This window comes from Sorghum bicolor, chromosome 10 (genome assembly GCF_000003195.3).
Source record: "Sorghum bicolor cultivar BTx623 chromosome 10, Sorghum_bicolor_NCBIv3, whole genome shotgun sequence".
Taxonomy (NCBI): domain Eukaryota; kingdom Viridiplantae; phylum Streptophyta; class Magnoliopsida; order Poales; family Poaceae; genus Sorghum; species Sorghum bicolor.
The window spans coordinates 8,298,444-8,320,358 of record NC_012879.2 but is presented as its reverse complement, the minus strand read 5'-3'; the positions used below and the strand labels follow the sequence as shown (position 1 = coordinate 8,320,358).

Genomic DNA, 21,915 nt, shown 5'->3' with positions numbered 1-21,915 from the left:
CATTACATGTAAAAATATATAGAGATAATATTGTAGATACATTCATAATTCTTGTCTACTATTATAGTCAATTTTATGGTGACACATCATTGAGTATTAAGAAGTATAGAGACGATATAGGTGACGTGGAAGATGACATGAAAGGTGATGTTCTTAATGCAATGATACACAGCTCTCATTCCAGAAAAGAAAGGTGATGTGGAAAGATGACGTGGTAGCTGGCGTAGAGAGGTGATGTGGCAGCTAACATGGTGATGTCGCGGGTGACACATTTTATAACGCCTAAACACGTGTTACAAAAGTAGAAACAATATTGTAGCCATGTTTTTATTACGTGTCTACATATATCGATACATTGTATAAATACATCTATATTTTGTGTGTAGTAGTATAGACACGTTATATTGTAATGCTTTATTACATCCCAACAAAAAATAGACTTTTTCATTTTATATATAGTACATCGAGATGAATGTAGAAATTAGAATTAGATCATTTTATTTCCTATTTTCTATTATCAATAATAAGAAGTAAACCATCAATGATACCGCATTCAGCCTTGACAAGACATTAATAATCTGACTAACTCGATAGCCAACATGTACATTACTTAATAGACAATTGTGTTCACAAAAGAAACATAGACAAAGTGACAATATCTTTTTTGCAAAAAAGTGGCAATATCATACAAATATTACTTAAATATTTTTTAACAACTGAATTCTATCTTGTTCACTTTGAAATTGTACTTTGCTTCCAATCTAATATTGTCCACGTGCTGTGGATACCAACTTGTTGCAAGTATGAGATGAACTTCTAGTACTCTCTATACTCATTTTCATCAACTACTATAAATTTCTCATTTTGTGAACATAAAATTAAATGAGCTATATACTAGCAAAGAAAGGTGGATACTCGTTTAGCTTTGATCAGCTATTTTAAGCTTTCCTCAACTAAATTTGCAAACTATCAAGTGAGTTTCAACTCAAATGGTGTTTAAATGAAAAAAATCCACCATTCTTTCTAATATAAAAAACCTTAAATTTCTCTATTTCTAAACCATGAAATGAGGCAATGAAAGGTGCATACTTGTTTTGATGAGCTACTATAAGATTCCTTCATCTACGTATGCAAACTATCAAGTGATTTCGAGCTCAAATGACATATAAATAAAAAATATCTACCATTATTTCCAATCTGGAAAACCATAAATTTCTCTATTTTTAGACCACAGAATGAGCCATGCTAGTGACAAAATATGAGAGGATGAAGTTACTAACCTATAGAACCGAAGAATGGATGAAGTAATTGAATAAAGTCTTGAAATGGTGGCCGGTGATGAGCAAGAGCAGAGAGCTTGAAATGGTTCGGGCTAGGGAGGAAGAAGGAGAGTATATAGCTCGGGACATGTAGTTCTGGTTTGTGGTTCAAACCCAGACTATAGGTAGATTTCTATTCCCAGTTAGAGCCACCAACGAGAATTAAAGGTTTAGGCACAACTAGTAGCTCCAACCGGGAGTAGGGAATGACCTTTAGTCACTGTTTGAGCCACCAACCAAGACTAAAAGTCTTCTCCTGCAAAAGCTACAGCTTTAGCCATTGGTTAGAGGAATTCAGTCTTAATGGTGACTCCAACCGAGACTGGTCCTTTTCTTTAGTCCCAGACCAAAAAAATGGCCGGGACTAATGCCTAAATCTGAAAGTCTGTTCTCTACTAGAGATGATATATTGGCCACTTCAACTTTGTACATGTGCTATTATATTTAAATCAATATTGTTCTAGCTACATGTCTTTTTATTTCTATATCGTCTGGGCCCAAATAAAATTGGTGTATTGGTAAATTTCAACTTCTGCATTTTTGTATTGTTTTTGTACCCACCCAGATTTTCTTCTAGCTGCATGTATCTTTTTTATTTACATATTCTTGAAGAAAACGATATACTGGCCAATTCAACCTTCTTCTTCGTGCTATTGTTTTCGCATGCACCCAGATTTTATTCGAGCTGTTGATTTCCATCCTATTGTCATATATATACCTGATAAAGAAACTCGGTATAATAGGTATTCAACTTCTACATGTGCTATTGTTTTTAGGTATTTACATCCGCTCAGATTTTGTTCTAGCTGCATGTCTTTTTATTTTCATATTCTGGGCAAAACACACACGGTGTACTTGCCAATTCAACTTCTTATGCTTTTTTTTCATCTACCTGTAAGAGCAACTCCAGCAGTAGCCCCAAAAACAGAGCCCCTACTTTTTATTTGGGTGCTCACCCCTACTTTTATTGGCCCAACAAATTTTTTCTACTCCAGCAATAGCCCCCAAAATCCACATCAGCAGCCAATGACATGGGGGACCCATGTGTCATTGGGACAGACCTTTCTTCTCATCCTCTTCACGCACAAGGCAGAGAGGCGAGGCGAGCATCGCGCTTGCATGCGTGGGGCAGCGTGCCCACGCGGCGGAGGGAGGCATGGCCGGGCCGCTCCAGAACGGAGGAGGGAGGCGAGGGAGGGGGCACCGGCCACAGGGGAGAAGGGAGGCGATGAGAAGGGAAGAGAGCAGGGCAGCCGGAGCGGAGGCGGACGGCTTGCTGGAGGTCTTCGCCGGAGGCCCTCGCGCGGTGGATGGGAGGTGGAGGCTCTCGCCGGAGCGGAGGCGGGCGGCTTGCTGGAGCGGAGGGCGGCTCGCAGTCGCGCGATGGAGGCGGGCGGCTTGCTGGAGGCCTTCGCCGGAGGCCCTCGCGCGGTGGATGGGAGGTGGAGGCTCTCGCCGGAGCGGAGGCGGGCGGCTTGCTGGAGCGGAGGGCGGCTCGCAGTCGCGCGATGGAGGGGAGGTGGTGGCGCAGTTTTGTGCCGCGCGGGGTGAAACAGGCGGATGTGGGCTGAGGGGGTGACCCAACAGGAATGGGTGCTGGTGGGAGGATTTTGTTAGGCCAACAAATTTGGGGTCCATAGTAGGGGCTCTGCTGGAGTTGGATTTTTGACCTGGGCAGCCATATTTAGCTATTGGGTCTCAAGTAGGGGCCCTGCTGGAGTTGCTCTAAGCGTATTGTGTTTGTGGAGAATACATGAATGAATTAACCACAGGAATGTTGATACATAAAGGCAGATGGGGAGCTGGATAGGCAAGCCCATGGGCCGTACAAGGAGGCTACACGTTTACTAATTCTATCACTCCACCGAAGTCAGAGCCTGAGCAGCACGGCTCACGTTCAGGCTCTGAACTCCGCAAAGACTGACATTGGCAAACTTTTGGTAAAGATATCGGCGTATTGGGAAGTCATAAGAACATGGAGGACACAAACTTCGCCAAGAGCTACATGATCTCAAACAAAGTGTAATTCAATCTCAACATGTTTGGTTTGCTAGTGACTGGTGAGTAGACAATGGTGGCACGGCGCAGTGGGCAACGAAGCTCCTCTAGCAATTGCCACAACCAACAAGCCTCGGTGACTCCATTAGCAATAGCCTGGTACTCGGCTTTGGAAGACCAAGAAACACACCGCAGCCCGAGGTGAACCAACAAGTACATATCTGGACAACCGGCCTAATCGGCATCAAAGTAGACAATAAGATCAATTGGTGAACAATTTTTCTGTTGGATCAGTCCTAGCTGTTATGTACCGTTATGAGTTGGAGCTGGATGTTCCGCAGAAACCGGTGCCAACAATAAGAAATGTTATTGCCTGTAAATATATGTAAACGAAATAGAAGTCGTCTCCTAAAACCAAGTTGTATGTGGCACAGAAGAAGAGGAAGGCGGCGACTAAAATCTCTGATATGATGCATCTGCAAGGGGCATGGAAACAGGTGCACAAATTAGAGTCAGCTCGAACTAAAACTTGATAAAATTTCTCAGAAACAATAAATATAATGGCCCAGCAGGCTACCTGTCCCAAAACCTGCAGCGAGGCTTTTCAAGTATTTGTGGCACAGACTTGGTGCCGTTTGAATTACCAAGCTTCTCAGTGACAACCCACTCGTTTACACTCCCAAGCTCGAGCAAACCGATGAATGTGGCCTTTGTTCGGTGAAAAGACATCACATTCTCAAAAAGGATCCAGAATGGTATGAAATGGATAGAACTGAAATCAAAACAGTTGTTAGAAACATTTTTAACATTCTATTTGATGTGAGAGTTCTTGAAGATACAAACCTTGGATTTCTGATGGCGTAAAGAAGTGTTATTGTTGTTGGGATATAAACCACCCCCCATACAGGAACACTGACCTCAGGAATAAGGACAGATAAAGGAATTACTACACAGTAGAGCATGAAAGGTACCACATGGGCAACAACCTTCCTAATGAAAAAGAAGCTGTAGATCAGATAGAGCTTCCTCCAAAGCGACACCTCCTGCTCCAAGATTTAGAGGACATCAGATAGATATTGCAAAAGAAACAAACAACAATGCTACAATGGAATGGTCAAATCTTGAGAGGCTCTTACAATTGATATTCATGTTTTTCCTCTTTTTCTCTGGAGGAATTGATACTGATTCTTAGTAGAGAAGAAACCACTTTATCTCTAAACGCATGCTGTGGCTAGATTGTAGCGCAAAATTACCTTAGTCAGAATAATTTCCACTCCCGTCTTCCGGAATAAATTTGCTGCCCCACATGTCCACCGATGTTGTTGACGGCGATATGCCTTCAGATTGCTTGGCAGTTCACTTTTCACCTATAAGTTCACCTCCCATTATAAATATGACTACTGGCTGTAGGACTACGTATACAAGGGGAAAAAATGTTGAGATAGCTTTGACATCTCTTCGGTACAATATGTACAGTAATCATATTCACCATTTTATCATGTTATATTTTGACTATATCCCCCCTTCTATTGTATATTTTAAGGTCAATTTAAAGTAAAACTGCAGAAAAAACAGTGTAACTTAACTAGAGAACTGAATCCTATGAGTACATTATACTAGTACTATTTGTTACCTTAACATCCCCAACATAGATGAATTTCCATCCTTTCAGACCTGCTCTGACTGCTAAATCCATGTCTTCCACAGTGGTTCGATCCTCCCAGCCTCCAGCTTCCTTGATAGAAGAAATTCTCCAGACACCAGCAGTTCCTGAACTTAAATAGGTTAGTCCCACAAAATGACTAATATTGAATTCTGACACAGAGAATTTTCTGCTATACCGTTAAAACCAAAGAAGCCAAAGATGGATGAACCTGCTTCCTGCTCTACTTTGAAGTGATAATCTAATGTCATCTTTTGTATCCTTGTCATCAGGAATTCATTGTGATTAACTGCAAAACCGTCCCGAAATGGCAGTCAGCAAGTTCCTGTCAATTGTAACAAGAGATGCATCAGACAGATAAGCCTACTCTGCACCTAAAAGGGACAAAACTTCTGTTTTAATGAGCATGTGTTTTTCCCCATGCTGTAACTGTAACCATAGGTGTAATGGTGGTCATAAGCTACCTGCCATTTATATATGTACTTATGCTGACTGCTAAAACTAAGCAAATAAATACAACATCATGGTCGATGAAGGACATACTAAGAGGCCAAAACAAATCTAGCGGCTTCAGAAAGGATTGTTTTGGCTAACTGTTATATACAAAAAGTAGAAAAAGACATGTTCAACAGCCACTACATTGCTAAAGATTATAATTTCATTTTGTGAATCTGTTTTCAAATATTTTGGTAGCTGATTAGCTATTTGCCTCAAACCAGTTTACAGTGGAGACGACTGTTGGAGGCAAGATTTAATAAGCTACAATTTAATATGCCAATCTTGCAAAAAATTCTTTGAAAACTACATTCTTATATCAGATCTTAAAATAAGTGTAGCATCATGACAGCCACAAGCATGCCCCAACCAAAGGAACTTGTGACCAGGTAGTTGAGCGTTTTCATGCTTACCAAATTCCCACCGCGCCTGAACAAGACCAATTCGTGGATTATGAACAAGATATGGGATGGTCCTCATGAGGAAGTCAGGTTCTGGTTGGAAATCAGCATCAAACACAGCGACAAAATCACACTGTTGAACATAGTCGTAGAGCATCCCTTGTTTAAGCGCACCCGCCTTGTAACCTTTCCGATTGTTCCTCACCTCATATTTTACGTTCTTGCCTTTGTTAGCCCAAAACTTGCATTCAAGCTCCACCAGATCCTATTGAGAGCATTAAATATGTGATGTATCTTTGAGGAGGGTAATGGCAAAATTCACTGATGTTAGCTCAACCTAATGTACGCAGTACTTGTTTTATTCCAACAGGTAATTAATTCAAGTACCATGAATGTCTCTATGTTGCACAGAAAAAAGTGTAGAAATCTGTGAAATGAAATGTTTGCATGTGTTGAATATGTTCCAAATTCAGTTGCACATTATAAAGGCCGACTTCTAACGGAGCGAAATGGAGGCATAAGTGGCCCATTGGTGTACGCCCACGTTGTCACTTGGAGGGTGCAGGGGGCTTGCCCCCCGCGGTACGGTACATATACCTAGATTAGGGTTCCACTAAGTATACGATCTTATAAGCCGCCGCACCAACTCTTGATAATAGTGAGGAGTGTTTGCTGGCTGGCGCCCGTGGTTTTTCCCTTCGCATTGGAGGGGTTTTCCACATTAAATCTTGTGTTCTTCGTTGTTTACCATTCACAACAGCATGTCAATTTGTAACCGATGTAGTTGTATGCACCTTTTGTAGCTATACTCCCTCCGCATAAGATTTAGAAGTCGTTTAGGACAGCGACATGGTCTCCAAAACACAACTTTGACATCTATTTTTATAAAAATATTTAGAAAAAAGTGATATATATGTATACTTTTATGAAAGTATTTTTCAAGGCAAATCTATTCATATAATTTCCACATTTGCAAACTCAATAATTTAAAGTTATTGATGATTTATATTTCAATGTTTGATCCAAATCTTGTCCAAAACGACTTCTAAATTCTATATGGAGGAAGTATACAATTACGCACCCAGCCTTGTAATGTATTCCCTCCGTTTCAAATTAAAAGTAGTTCTGGCTTTTCTAGATAAATAGCTTGTACTATGTATCTAGGCATAATATATGAGCCTGTTCGCTTGAGCTTATCTACCGAATTTGTTAGCCATTTTGTAGTGTTTTTCTCTCACAACAAATCAGAAAATGGCTTAAAAGCCATGACTGAAAATATTGTTCGCTGATTTGTTGTGAGAGAAAAAACATTGCTGAAGGACTGGTAGATTCGCCAGATAAGCTCAAACGAACAGGAACAAAAGCTATGTATATAATTTGGAATGAAGAGAGTATGTAGTACTCTGTCAAATTTTTATAAGGTGTACTGCACCTTTAATATTTTACTTATATTTTTTTGTGCCTAGGAATATTTTATTTATGTCATATGAAGTTATAATCATATTTTAATAATTTGCATCCAGCTGGGGGGAATCCTCCTATTCGGCTGTTTAGGGTTTAGGGTTTAGATTGTTAGAGAAAAATACTGTTGAATGACTAGCAGATTCGCCAGATAAGCTCAAATGAACATGAATAAAAGTTATGTATCTGAAAAGCTAAAATAACTTATAATTTGGAATGAAGAGAGTATGTAGTACTCTGTCCATTTTTTACAAGGCACTGCACCATTAATATTTTATTTACGTTATACGAAGTTTTTTCGAAAGGCCGACAAAAGCTTTGTCAGGATTTCTATTAGACGAATAAAAAGAAAAAGGCAAATGTCAGCCCAGTTTTATGATTGGAAACCGGGCCAGAAAAACCATACAATTTGGAGGTTACCCTACTCCAATGCACACCTAGGTACCAAGTTACAACTCGACTTGGTCAACTGACCCGACTATACTATTAAACTACTCAACTACGGCAACAAGGTCAAAAGACCCGTCAAATCTAAGCGACGCACACTTGGTCACCGATCTCTCAGCCACGACCAAACAATGGCACAAACAAAAGAGCGACCCAAGCCGTACCAAACACACCCAACAAAACGAAACTCCACCCCGGATCCCGATTCTCCAAGACAACTGACAAAGCCGCTCAATGCGCGTCGGACTTGGACATCGACCGCCGGACCACTACCACTCCATGGATCACCCAGTTCTTGAGCTTCCTCCACCACTGGGTGACATGGTACAGTCGATCGATTCCTCAATTTCTCCATCATCTCGCCATTGCCTCAATCACAGCTGCCCAAAGAGGACAAAACATGGAGCTTCAGGGAGAAAGATCAATGCACTGGCTATCGCCTCGCCCAGTCGGATTGGGACATCGACACGATCCTCGCCACTCCTAGCTCGGTCGGATTGGGACATCGACACGAGCCTCGCCAAACCACAGCCCACCCCAGCACCACCACCACCACTGACCCCCGCCATCCACCGACCTCCACCCCAACAGACTGGAGCCCCAGCCACGTCACCATGGCGCCTCTGGCGCTCCCGCTTGGCCACCAACAATCACGCCACCATGGTGTCACTGCCGCTTCCAAGCAATCTGCAGCCGACCACACCACCACGGCGCCGCCGGCTTCCTACTGTTCCCGGCTAGAGGAGGGGAGCAACCTCTAACGACGCCTCTAAGGAGGGGAACAACGCCCAAGGGCGCCGCCGTCGTCTTGCTGGTACCCGGCGTGGCCTTCGCCGAAGTGCTCCCACTCACCCATCAGCAGAGAGCAGCAGGGGGGTGCGGGCGAGGACACGAGTCCCCCCGGGCAGATGAGCGACCGCGGGTACCACGGCACGAACGCCGACGCGTCCGGCACACCTCCAGGTCCATGCTCACCGCACCGCCGCACCAGCACCACCGCACGGGAAGGCCGGATCCGGCCGGCGGAAGGCCGGATCCGGCCTCCTGGGCGCCGGATCTAGTTGCCGGAGCCGCCGTGCTCGTCATCGGGCCATGTTATACGAAGTTATAATCATATTTTAATAACTTGCATCAGCAGGGGGAAACCCTCCTATTCGGCTGTTGCTATAAAAAAGATTGTAATCAGAAGCAAGCCTTTTTTTCAATATGAATCTAACAACATCAATTTTGAGCTAAAACAGATATGTACTAATAAAGTAACTGTTGGTGAAAAAAACCTAACGAAACTAAATAATAAGCTTTACAATTTCAAATAATATGTATTATATGTCACCTTATACCATATACATATATTGTTATGCAGTATATATATGTCACCTTACACCTACAACATTTCTATTCTATCCACTCTGTTGTAATATATTTTAGGTTTGTCCTAAGTCAAACTTTACAAAACACTCAAATAACTACAACATTAAACAAGATCCATTGGATACAATAAGAAATATATTTTTATAATTTATTTATTCAATATTATAGATGTTAATATATTTCTAAAAGTTTAACAAAATTATATAAGTCTGACTAAGATGAAAACTAAAACGAACACAATTTGAAGCGGAGTGAGTATTGACCATGCTAACCAACGGGGACATAAAAAAATCACAAATTACCAACAATTCCACCGATGAGTAGCTAGCTAGAGTGAAGTGAATTTAGGTCCTCTTTGACGACACAGCGAATGCAGCTTTGCTTAATGCTACAGTAGATATGAGAAGCCAAAGCGGGTGAAGCCCAAAAATGGCTTCATCGACTTCCATTATTCCAGAAGAGATTGAAAACTAGCTTCGTTAATAGTGTCTGCTACAGTGCATAAACACTGACGCCTTATTTAGTTCGAGGAAATTTTTGATTTTGGTTTCTGTAGCACTTTCATTTGTATTTGGCAATTATTATCCAACCATAAACTAATTGTGCTCAAAAGATTCGTCTCGCAAATTACAGACAAACTATACAATTAGTTTTTTTATTTATATTTAACGCTCAATGCATGCGTCTAAAGATTTAATGTGATGGAGAATTTTGAAATTTCCAGAGAACTAAACAAGACCCGAAATGTCAAGTAAAGCTGAAGTTACAAGAGCTATCATGCTATCACTATAGGTCTACTGTACTGTCATTCTTCAGTCTATGCCATAGATGGCCATGTGGCCCGTGGCCCGTTGGCCCGGCCCGCGGCCCGGCATTTTGGCCCGGCCCGGGCATGGCACGGCCCGACTACTACCGGGCCTGCCGGCCCGACGCACCGGGCCGTGCCTGGGCCGCCACCGTGGCCCGTGGCACGGCTCAGGCACGGCCCGACGGCCCGATGTTTAATATCCCAGTAAAAAATATAGCTTTTTAATTCAAAAAAAATAAAAATATAGGTCTGTTGGCTCATCCATCCATCCTAATTGGCCTGTTAAGAAATGTGGCTTGCTAATTCTAAACAAAAAAAAAATATAGGCCTGCTACTAGCCTGGCACGACCTTGGCCCGGTGGCCCGCCGTGCCTTCGGGCCGGCCCGACGGCCCGCGGGCCGTGTCTTGGGCCATACCCCCGGCACGACGCGGCTCGGGGCAGGCACGGCACGGCACGCCGGGCCGGGCCGGCACGGCCCGATGGCCATCTATAGTCTATGCGTTCACAAAGAGCTACCATGCTATCACTATAGGTCTACTGCACTGTCATTCTTCAGTCTACACGTTGAGACTAGAGCTATCATGCGTTGGGACATAGCTCGATAAAAGAGTGTAATGTCGGATTTGAATGAGTTTAATGTGTTTAAGGTTTATTAAATTTATAAAAAAAATTGGTATAAACATTAATGTTTTTAAATAGATTTATACGAAATAGAGTATATTCTATGATTAATTTAATGATATTTATTTAGTACGATAGTGTTTTTCTTGAGTTTGCTTTATAGGAAAAATAGTATCAACATTAAGTATTAAGTCACTAGATATGTACACTATAAAAAATATATTTTATCATTAGTATAATGATATTTATTTGTTATATAAATGGTAGTGTTTTTTTTTAAAAAAATAAACTTAAAATTGTTTGACTCATGGGATTCGGCTGCAAGAAGATTCAAAGCTTTACCTTAACCGTCGGATCAGTGGAATCGTCGAGAACCTGTACGATGACCCTATCCGACGGCCACGACATCCCGCATGCTGCTCCAATGGAAAGCTTGTACACCTTCGTGCCCAAAAAAAATGTAATCGTAAAAACCCACCGTTCGCAACAACATTGCATTGCGTTGGTGTGGCCGAAGTAGTACAGCGAGAGAACACGGACCTCCCGCTCGTTGTACATGGGGATTTGGACGAGCACCACGGGGTAGCCGACGGTGCGGCCAGCCTCCTCATCCCCGTCCCCGTCGTCCTCCTCCTCGGCGGCGGGGCCAGCACTAGCAATGGGGCCCGGCGCCCGGTACGGCCTCCTCCGCCGCGCCAGGAGGCTGGCGGCGGCCAGGAACACGGCGTCCGCGAGGAGCATGGCCGACAGGGCCAGGCAGACCCACGACGCGGCGGCCAGCGCCGGCGCCACGGCCGCCGCGCGCGCCGCGTCCCACGCGGCCCGCAGCGCCTCGCCGCCGCCCGACGCCGGCCACGCCCAGCCAAGCAGCGGGAACGGGAACAGCTCGGCGCGGCCGCCGCCTCCCGACCACGACGGCCACAGCCGGCGCGGGAGCACGGCCGTCGGCCCGTGGATGTCGGGCTCGAGCCACGCCCCCGCCACCGCGGCTAAGGAGGCCATCGCCGCGGCACCTGCCATTGTTCACGCACGCGCGCCCGCGTCCCCGTCCGCTTGCCCTCTGCCCTCTGCCCTGTGGCTGCGGCCTCCTGCCGGGGCTGCAGCTTGCTTTTGGGGACGTTGCTTTTCGCGGGTCGCGTCGGTGCGGGAGGGCCGCTTTTGCCCGGCCCCCAGGTTTATAACGCAGTGATGACTGATGAGGCCGGCGAGTAGAGAGGCGTTTGTACCAAGTACCAACGAGTCACGAGATGACCCCGACCACTCTGATTCGCTGGTTTCAACTCGAGCCATGATTTCTGACCTGTGGGTCCACGCAGGCCAGACCCCACAGTTCAGTGTTAAGGGCCAGTTGCTCTGTACCTTATTGCTGCTGCGTAGTACTCTCTCCGTTAAAAAGATTATCGTTTTAGAATTTTAGACATTTTGTTTGATCATCCATCTTATTTAAAATTTTTACATAAATATTATATATTTTGTTAAGATCTATTTTATCATTAGAGATACTTTACTAATAATTTATTTATTTTATAGTTTACATAAAATTTTTGAATAAGACGAACGATCAAATATGATTTTTAAAAGTAAAAAACATCACTCTTTTTTGGGACGGGAGAGTACACTGGAAGCTTGTCTCTTGCGCTACGAGCATCTCGTTCCAATGGCCTACGGAGTACTCTCGGCATCACGTATCGGTACCGTCCGTGGGCCCAGCGCCTGTTTGCGGCCCCAATTGTCACTTCCACAGTTCCACAAAACCACGAGACAACAACGCACGGTAGGCTTTGTAGTCATTGGCCCATCAGGCATCAACAACAGCAACCAAAGGGCAAAGGCCAAGGCCATGGGAGGAGGAAATGCCAAGACAAGAGCGAACGTCGTAGAGATGGACTGGATTCGTTTGTTCGTGGTGGGTGGCTTTGCTGCCGCCGGACGAAATGTCGCCGTCGTGGCCGCGCGCCCCCACACCGCGACTGGCCGGCCACGAATAGTATGGCTGTATGGGTGGACGCCGAGAGCTTTTTTCTGCCCCAGTTTTGGATGCTCCCTCGTCGTGTTTCTCGTTTGCCTCAGCAACAGGATAGGCGGCGCGAATCTAGTAATCAATCACCCCCACGGCCACACCTCCCGATCGGGTCGCGCACGGACGCAGGATGCACAGTTCAATCAGACGAGTCCGTTCCGTCCCGTTCCCGTGCATGCACCTGCACCAGAACTCAACCAAACGAAACCTTAAGGCCTCGTTCCGTTGTCCCTGCTTAAAAACGGACCTGGTTTTATTTCTAGACTGGATCAAGTGATTCCTGTTGGTTCATTCAAACCTGGCCTGTTTCTATTCCACACATATGATGGTCTGTTTCTATTCCGGTCATAGAAAGGAGAAAAAGGCTCAGATCGAGTCAGTTTTCATTCTGGGCCGTATCTAACCGAGCGGTCATTTCTGATCTGATCTGATTTGGAGTCGGGCCAAATTGATCCGAGCGGAATATGTCGTATTCCGAGCCGTTTCAGCTCAAAATGAACAAGGCCTAACTTAGGCATCCATCTTCTAGTTACTCCTTGTCTCAAGACCATTAGGCTACCCTTTTTGTCACCAGATGAGAAAACAAAAGCAACAGACACACTCCCTAATTGTTGTCTATGCTTTTTTTCTCACATGAAGGCACATCTACTTCTGCAGGTGATATGACAACTGGCGAGACCACCGATGTTTGTGAACTAAGAACGTGGAATCAGGGTACTAGTATGCCACCATGGTGCATTGGTGAAACTCTCAGTACGTTTTTTGTTCAAGAGATGAACTGAGATGGGATGGGATAATTTATTTTTAACTATTTGGTAGGGGACTCTTGTTAATGGTCATTACATGATCAAATCCTATTGCCAAACATCTCAGAATGAAGAGAAGTATCATGGCGTTCTCATACATATGTTATTCAAACTAAAATATACGTGCATTTTCTAGATAGTACTTATGTGCAAGGACCCACTTTTCAAAGATGGGCCAAAGTGGGCCTTAGAGGGGGTTGTCCGACCCTCCTAGGGTCAACTAACTTGGACAAGTCATCAATCTTGGCAAACTTTGACCCATAATGAAGAAATACACCTCTGCTTCTCATCATCCTGCATTATTAGTTCTACATGATCATCAATGACTCTAAATGGGTGTCACAAAGATCCATTGCCCTACCATGTAATTGTCTACATCCTTCCTTTTTTCACACGGTAGTCCCTTCCAACCGCCTCCCACAATGATAGTGACCAATGTATCAAACCGAGGAGGCAAGCATCTCAAGAACCCGTGGAAAAAGTCCTCATCATCCATCTTGTGACCCAAATTTCTTAGCTCATTCACAATTACATTGAGCCTATGGAACATCTCCGGCACACTCTCATCATCTTGCATCTTGAATTTTGCATACTTGTCCTTGAAGATATATAGGGCTTCCTTTACCGCCAGAGTGCCCAACTACCACATTTGCCACCGCCTCCACTAATTAGCGTATAACTGCTAGCTTCACAATCAACGATCAATCACATAGCCCCGCGACTTTCCTCTTTCGAAAAAACACATTTCTGTACCTCTCCTCTAAAAAAAGTTACAAAGTTATGCATATAATTAGTGTGTATAACTTTTTACATGACAACTTATCACATAACTTTTTTATCGTTACTTCTAAATTTATCCTTTTTAGAAAAAAATATTTTCTTAACTTTTCATTTTTGGTGCGCATAACTATTTAAGAAATAACTTATCATTATAATTTTTTACTTTTCTTTTTTAAAAAATCATAACTTTTCATTCTTTAAAAAAAATTGTAAAGTTATGCTCACAACTTATGTGCATACATTTTACGAAATAATTCATCACAGCTTCTCGTCGTAACTTTTAGAATTTTTTTACTTTTCTTTTTTGAAAAGTTACAATGTTATACTTATAAATTATGTCCATAGATTTTTTTACTTTTCTCATCATAATTCTGGAAGATTTATGGTTATAAGATTCAATTAGATCGAAAGAATAGAGAGTAAAAAAAAGAGAGAGTGAAAGGGTGAAAAAGAAAAAAAAACATGTGCACGACATCCTACTATATACAACTAGTATATGAATACATATATGATCATATAAACTATAGATAGGTTATAATGTATAAAAAATAAATTGAAAAATGAAAAAAGTAGAAAATAGAAAAAGGAGAATAAACAGAGGCCTTGTTTAGTTCGCAAAAAATTTCAAGATTCCCCGTCACATCGAATTTTTGGTCGTATGCATGGAGCATTAAATATAAACGAAAATAAAAACTAACTGCACAGTTTACCTGTAATTTGTGAGATGAATCTTTTGAGCCTAGTTACTCCGTGATTGAACAATATTTGTTAAATAAAAACAAAATGCTACAGTAGCCAAAAACAAAATTTTTTGCGAACTGAACAAGGCCTCATTTTGAAACAAGCAGGCGGTCACGGAACTGGAATTACGATTTGACACCCAACTAATTAACATCTTTTCTTTATATGCATATTCATATAAATATAATATACATTCTAGCATATTTGACTTTTATATATACATACATAAATATTTATATTTTTGGGTTATTATATATAATACCGTTTATGCCATTTAACTCTACTTAAACACTATCTTAACGGTATAACGCTCAATAAAGAATGACCGACTGTTTAACGTTTGGAATAACAACAGATCTAAGCATCTCCAATAACTTGGTATTTCAACATGTTATCCTACCAAATTTGATAAAAGCATAAAAATCCTCCTCCAACAACTCCTTATCTCAACTTGCTAAATTTCCAAGTTGCTATCCAGAGGTTTCTACTGCCGAGATTTGTCAAGTTGCTATCCCAAGTTGCTATCCCGAGCGCAACTTGTTGGAGACACATATTCTTTTACCAAGTGAGCGGGTCACATCTGTCATTCTCTATTTTTACCAAGTGAGAATAGCAACTTATTGGAGACACGTCCTTTTTTTCTTTTGCTAAACAAATTAGCAACTTGCTATAACTCAAGATTTGACAAGTAAATTTTACCAAGTTGTTGGAGATACTCTAACAATTGAAAATATAGAATATTTTAGGACAACGGAGTATCACCTAAATAAGTAACATGGTTCTATCTACGGACATAGTAGCTTCATTTATTGAGCTGGCATTCCAAGCATCAGTAATGAAAAACCTAAAATTGCATCCTTCACTTATCAAAAAGAAAAAAAAATTGCATACTTCAATACAACCTCCACTACTGCGCTACAAAGTATGAATCCAGTTGGAACTCAACAGCATACAGCTCAGTACATTCACATAGTACTACTACCTCTCAGTCTCTCCCCGAGAAACGCTGCCAGTGCCACCTCTGTCAACGCACCAACCCCCAGCGGCGCGGCACTGCATATGAAGTTCTTCACCGAGACCGTCGAATGCGCAATGTACAATGGATCAAACCGAAAATTGTAAAACCACACGACGAGCAGAAGTTGCTCTCGACATATCGAGCGATGCGGAGGCCGGAGGGTTCACCACTGGTACTTGGCCTTGACTAGGACGTCCTCGTAGAGCTCCGCCGCGTGGTCCCAGCTGAGGTCCTGTGCCATGCCGCGCGCCTGGATGCTCTTCCAGCTCTCCCCGTAGTTCCGGTACGTGTCGAGGCAGTGCCTGAGCGCCTCGATCAGCTTGTTGACCTCGGCGCGGTCGAAAGTCCAGCCGAGCCCGGCGTCGCCGAACGGGTCGAACGGCGCCACGGTGTCCCTGAGCCCGCCGACGGCGTGCACCACGGGGACGGTGCCGTACGCCATGGCGTAGAGCTGGTTCAGCCCGCATGGCTCGAACCGGGAGGGCATCACCAGCACGTCGGCGCCCGCGGTGATGCGGTGCGCCATGGGCACCGAGAACCCCACCCACCCGCGCACCTTGCTTGGGTGCTCCCGCTCCAGGTGCTGCAGCATCCGCTCCAGGTCGGCGCGCCCGGTGCCCAGCATCACCAGCTGCACGTCCTGCCCCGCGATCCACGGCATCGCGTCCCCGATGATGTCCACGCCCTTCTGCCCGTCCAGGCGCCCGATGAAGCCGAGCAGCGGCACGTCGTCGCGCACTTCCAGGCCCAGCTCCCGCTGCAGGGCCGCCTTGCACTGCCGCTTTCCGGCGTCCAGTGTCTCGAGGGAGTAGTTGGTGTACCCGTCCGACCGCAGGTGCACGTCCACCTTGGGGTTCCACTCCTGGTGGTCGATGCCGTTCACGATGCCATTGATCTTCCAGTCGTTGGAACGGATGATGTCGTGGAGGCCCCAGCCACCTTCCACTGTCTTCAGCTCCCACAGGTAGCCCCGGCTGACCGTCACCACCCGGTCTGCCATCTTCAGACCCGCGGCAAAGATGTTGGCGTGCTCACCACCGACGGGGTCGTACAGCTCGAAATGTTGGAGGTAGTGTTCAGGCAAGTCCATGTACGGGAATTCAGCTACAGGACCACGACCCTGCAAACAATGCAAAGAGGGAAGCCGTTAGGACGCAGGACAGTGAATTCTGCATCAATTTTGCAAACAATGTGCCACGATCAGAATTAAACCATCTTAATTTCTATAGAAAAAAAAAAGCAGTGGCACAGCAAATTCATGATTAGGAGAAGGAAACAACCTGGTGAGCGATGTTATGTATGACAAGAATGGAGCGAGTGTACTGCATTAACCCATGGTCTCTGTAATATGCCTTCAGATAAACAGGCAGGAGTGCAGTGTGCCAATCATTGGCAATGAACACCAAATTTCCATCTCCGTAGCACACACCGCCACATGGAACATGCCAAGGAACCTGCAGGTTATGGCGTAGTAACATATATAACAGAACAATATTCAGGTACAGAATATAGACGAACATGCCAATTGAAGAACAACAGTGACATGAGTAGGGAGAAATCAAGATAATAAAATATTCGCTAGTGCAAAAGTTGATCCCAGCAACCCAATCATTTAACATTTGGTTATATTTGGATTTACTTATGCCACACTTAGCACGAAACTACCAACATGTCTGAAACCCACAAAATTAAGTTTTCAAAATGGCTGACAGTATAGTTCAGGGGGATACCTCAACAGCAACCTTGCAGAACAAAATCATGCGCTTCAAAATTTCCTGAAATAAAATGGGAAATGTTATCTCAATCTATAAGCTATGGCTTTGGTTAAGTGTGAAAGTGAATTGTGAAAAAACAATTGAAAGATAGAAGTTTCACCTGTCTACTTCCCCCGTATATGTCATTTTGACGGTGCCGGAAGAGAGGTGCATCAATGAACACAAAATCTACTCCATCGATAAATGCATGGAAATAGTTCACTTCCAAGTCCTGCAAGCCAAAATAAAAGCTAATTATCGTTTGAAAACAAACAAATCCAAAATCGACTCCATCCGTAAGTGCACATCTGACTGCAAATAACTCTTGCTCAGAGATCGTGGAAATCTAATGATGTAATAGGACAAGATGCTTATCTGGATTCAGGATGTTTTGCTTTATTTTGACTCTGGAATCCCTAGCTAAACAGTTGTACCAAGTTGTTTTTGTTTTCTTAAAAGCAGTTCCAAAAATAAAAGGCAATGTATGCTAAAAAAGGCAATTAAATTGAATATATTGCAAGTTTAGGGTTCCTATGTCAAGTTCCCTTTTATCTAGAGATTTACACATACCTGTCCTGCAGCTTTGTAGTATTTCCGGATTCCCATATCGAAGGCTTCCACATAGTCCCCATACCTTGGAACCACAACCTATAATAAGATTGAAACAAGCACCTCATAGTGTTAGATCAAGTCATCTAAGATGCTCTGGGTACCTGATTCAAATAAAATTCGCAATATGTGGCTGTGATGATGTTTTATAGTTAGCTATGTAACGCAAATACACAAATGCTACCTCAAGCAATGTTTTCTGACAAGACATCTAATCGTGCTGAACTTTTGTATGATCAGGGTTTCAGATGTTTGTTATCTAAGAATAGGAATGGCCCTTTCAGATCTTTTTTTTTACGTGGATTTTCAACACCTTGCATCTCATGAGATCCAAGTATATCCAACTAATATGAGCAACTCAAGTTCTCAACTTATAGATTCACCATATATGTGTAAGATGATGGAAAAACAGGAAACCAAAAGAAAACAGAAGCGCAAGAGTACACTACCATTAAGGACATTAAAGAAAAAAAGAGTACTACCATAACACGATGTCCTCTTCTCGCTAAAGCCTTGGGTAAAGCTCCCACAACATCTCCAAGGCCACCTAAAATATTCAAAATAAATTGATTGCTCACATCAGTAACTCAGGCAAACTGAAATGGAAAGCGCTTCTGAAAGAATCCACAAAAGAGTAATGTCCTTGCCTGTTTTGCACCATGGAGAACATTCAGCAGCCACCACGATGACGTTCATGACATTCTCCCCGGCCAAAGGCCCAGAATCATTGTTCTCGTAGTGTTCAAAAGAATCAGCACCATCTGCAGCAACCCCGGAATCATCCTTGGCTTCCACAGGCTCCTCAAAACCGATGTATTTCTTGAAATCCCAAGTGGCCTCCTGTACTACTGGCTCAGCTGGAGGAGGTGCAACCCCATTTGAATAATCTCCATCAACCTGTGCAGGTTTCTTTTCAGCAAGTTCAACATCACCATGGGTGTCAGGATCGGGAATGGAAGCCGGCCGCACGGAGTTCGCCCCAGGCGATCCATGCAGTGGCAGTGGCTTCGGGGCTGGGACGACAGTCTCCGGCGCTATGTCCCCAGAGGGAAGGATCACCCTGTATCCCGGGGCTGGGAACTTCACTATGCTCGTCGGCGGCGCGGCGACGATGGACTTGATCTCAACGGCCGCCAACGCGGCGTTCTGGGTGGACGCGGTCGCGGCGCCGCTCCTGGCCGTGTTCCCCGTTCCGGATGAGCCGTAACGGCCGACCGGCTGAAGAGGATCCCTCCGTTTGGAGACCTGCGCAGCATGAACGCACGCACACGTCGGTTTCAGAAAACAAAACAGTGATCCAAGAAATCGAGGTGGGGGATATATATATATAGATAGAAGAAGATAGGCGTCGACCAACTAACCGCCTTGCGCCGAGCGGCGCGGGGCAACCTGCTGGCGGCGGCGGCGGCGGCGTCGCCACTCCTCTCCGGCGGCGCGTCCTTGCCCCCGCCTTCGGCCTCCGCGCGCACCAGCGCCGCGTCACGGGGCACGCGCGGCGGCGCCCGCCAGAACGCGAAATTCGGACCGGCGCCGGTGTGGAACGGCGGCGAGCCGACCCTTGCCCGCCTGCGTCCCCCCGGGGAGGCCGAGGAGGCGAGCGCGAGGAAGAAGGTGGAGGAAGCGGACGACACGGCCGCCGACGACATGGCCGCGGCGGGATTCGGTGGTCGATCGATCGGGGCGGGGCGGGGCGGAAGAAGCTCGCTCGTCCAACGAGGTGGCGCCGCACACGGTGACGGTGGGCAGCTGGGGCAGCGGTAGAGTGTCGACTGGGGGGAGTGAGGAGGGTCTACGGCACCCCCTGTGACTGCGAGTTTGTTGCGTGTGCCCAGCGAGTAGGGCCAAGCGGATCACGGCCGGGGCGGCGTGACGGAGAGCCAGCAGCAGCCCTGGGTCGCGCGAACGGCCTCGCGTCGTTTGCTCGCGCTTTTGCGGCTGCGGCGCGCGCGCGCTTGGAGAGAAAGAGAAGCGGCCGCGGCGCACGAGCAGGAGCCAGCCCGTTTCCTCCTCGGTGGGCTCCGGCTACAGCAACCCTATGACACGCGGGCCCGGAGTTTCACTGGTCCCACACGTCGGTGACACGAGTGGAGCGGAGGGATTGGCTACTTGGAAACGGGGCACGATGAGCGGAAAACGGCGTGCTGACGACTGGGGGGATGGAGATGGATCGATCCTCTTGTACTGATCTTCTCGAACCTTTGGTACTGGCAGCGGGCCGGGCCCACTTTATAGAAGAAGAGCAATAGAGTGGCGTGCAGACGGTCGAGGCTGCGTGTGCCTTGGAAGGAAACATGATCGAAAATGACAAGCCTACGCGCGGCTACTACACGGCTACAGCGGACGGCGGAGGGTGGTGCCGTGGATCGGTGATGGTGGAAGAATGCACACGATCGAGTCGTGAGTGCAAAGTCCCATGACCCATGAGATCTCCACGGCAAACACAGCGCGGCGCCCCGTGGACCGGTGGTGGGAGAATGCGTTTCGGAGGGCACCACCAACGCGTTTGCGTAAACTGCGTTATTACACGAGCAAGGCCTTGTTTAGTTCACCCAAAAACCAAAATTTTTTTAAGATTTCTGTCACATCGAATCTTGCGGCACATGCATGGAGCACTAAATATAGATAAAAATAAAAATGAATTGCACAGTTTTCTCTTTAAATCATGAGATAAATCTTTTAAGCCTACTTACTTCATTATTGTACAATGTTTGTCAAATAAAAACAAAAGTGCTATAGTTTCGAAAACCAAAACATTTTAGCAACTAAACAAGGCCCAACTGGGCGAGCCGTGTGCCGTAGCACGCTGGTCGCTAGCTAGCTGTCCTTTGTGGGAAGCTAGCCCTCGTCCGCTCTGGTGCCCGGTGGTGGTGGACCGGTGGCGTGGTGGTGCTAACTGGGAAACGGCTTGGAAAAAAAAATCAATCAAAATGGTCTCCACAGAGCAACGGTGGAAGCGTAGACACCTACCATGAATCACGTACAGTACGTGTTTACGTGGATGCATCTAACGTATACTCCCTCCGTATTCTAGCATTCGAGAGGAGTCTTCCAACTATAGTATATTTGGGGGGGAGGGGGGGGAGATAATGTTTTACTTAAATAAAAATACAGGAGATAAAAGTAATTGAGTGCTTATCATATTTTGTATAAGAAAATAACTTAGATATGGCACTTTTTAATCAGGACCTTGTTTAGTTCCGAAAAAATTTCGGATTTCGGCACGGTAGCATTTTCGTTTTTATTTAACAAATATTATCCAATCATAAATTAATTAGGCTCAAAAGATTCATCTCGTGATTTACAGACAAACTGTGCAATTAGTTTTTATTTTCGTCTATATCTAATGCTTCATGCATGTGCTTTAAGATTTGATGTGACGGAGAATCTTGAAAAGTTTTTGCTTTTCGGGATGAACTAAACAAGGCCCAGGTAGAATAGGATCAGATTTCAATAAATTAGAGAGTTATTAAATGAGGAGTACATGCGTCTCTTGCCCGCTCTCTTATTTTGTCTGAAAATGCATTGTATTCTTGAATGGAAAGAGTAAGCAATAACCTCATACTCCCTCCATCCTAAATTGTAAGTCATTCCAAGAATCTTG

The 21,915-nt window shown here is 44.9% G+C and overlaps 2 protein-coding genes across 2 annotated transcripts; both read right to left on the bottom strand.

The window, feature by feature from the left end:
* LOC8057882 (probable mannan synthase 3) lies at positions 3,290 to 11,744 on the bottom strand. The gene is made up of 9 exons (XM_021448881.1): positions 11,127 to 11,744; positions 10,929 to 11,027; positions 5,889 to 6,141; positions 5,159 to 5,269; positions 4,951 to 5,087; positions 4,571 to 4,684; positions 4,161 to 4,360; positions 3,895 to 4,089; positions 3,290 to 3,793 (listed from the first exon to the last, which is right to left on the bottom strand). Exons 1-9 carry the CDS (start codon positions 11,604 to 11,606, stop codon positions 3,631 to 3,633), a joined length of 1,752 nt encoding a protein of 583 aa, XP_021304556.1. The 5' UTR covers positions 11,607 to 11,744; the 3' UTR covers positions 3,290 to 3,630.
* On the bottom strand, positions 15,735 to 20,291 carry LOC8081295 (soluble starch synthase 2-3, chloroplastic/amyloplastic). The gene is made up of 8 exons (XM_021448720.1): positions 19,676 to 20,291; positions 18,962 to 19,559; positions 18,797 to 18,861; positions 18,276 to 18,353; positions 17,827 to 17,937; positions 17,682 to 17,726; positions 17,232 to 17,405; positions 15,735 to 17,071 (listed from the first exon to the last, which is right to left on the bottom strand). The coding sequence occupies exons 1-8, from the start codon at positions 19,958 to 19,960 to the stop codon at positions 16,115 to 16,117; spliced, it is 2,313 nt and encodes a 770-aa protein (XP_021304395.1). The 5' UTR covers positions 19,961 to 20,291; the 3' UTR covers positions 15,735 to 16,114.

Coding starts and splice junctions, on each gene's coding strand:
- LOC8057882 (XM_021448881.1), bottom strand. CDS start 11,606: ATGGCAGGTGCCGCGGCGATGGCCTCCTTAGCCGCGGTGGCGGGGGCG. Junction 6,142..10,928: donor CCACTGATCCGACGGTTAAG/GTAAAGCTTTGA, acceptor TGCTCTCAATAG/GATCTGGTGGAGCTTGAATG. Junction 4,361..4,570: donor TGGAAATTATTCTGACTAAG/GTAATTTTGCGC, acceptor ATCTTGGAGCAG/GAGGTGTCGCTTTGGAGGAA.
- LOC8081295 (XM_021448720.1), bottom strand. CDS start 19,960: ATGTCGTCGGCGGCCGTGTCGTCCGCTTCCTCCACCTTCTTCCTCGCG. Junction 19,560..19,675: donor GCGCCGCTCGGCGCAAGGCG/GTTAGTTGGTCG, acceptor CATGCTGCGCAG/GTCTCCAAACGGAGGGATCC. Junction 18,862..18,961: donor TTCTCCATGGTGCAAAACAG/GCAAGGACATTA, acceptor TGAATATTTTAG/GTGGCCTTGGAGATGTTGTG.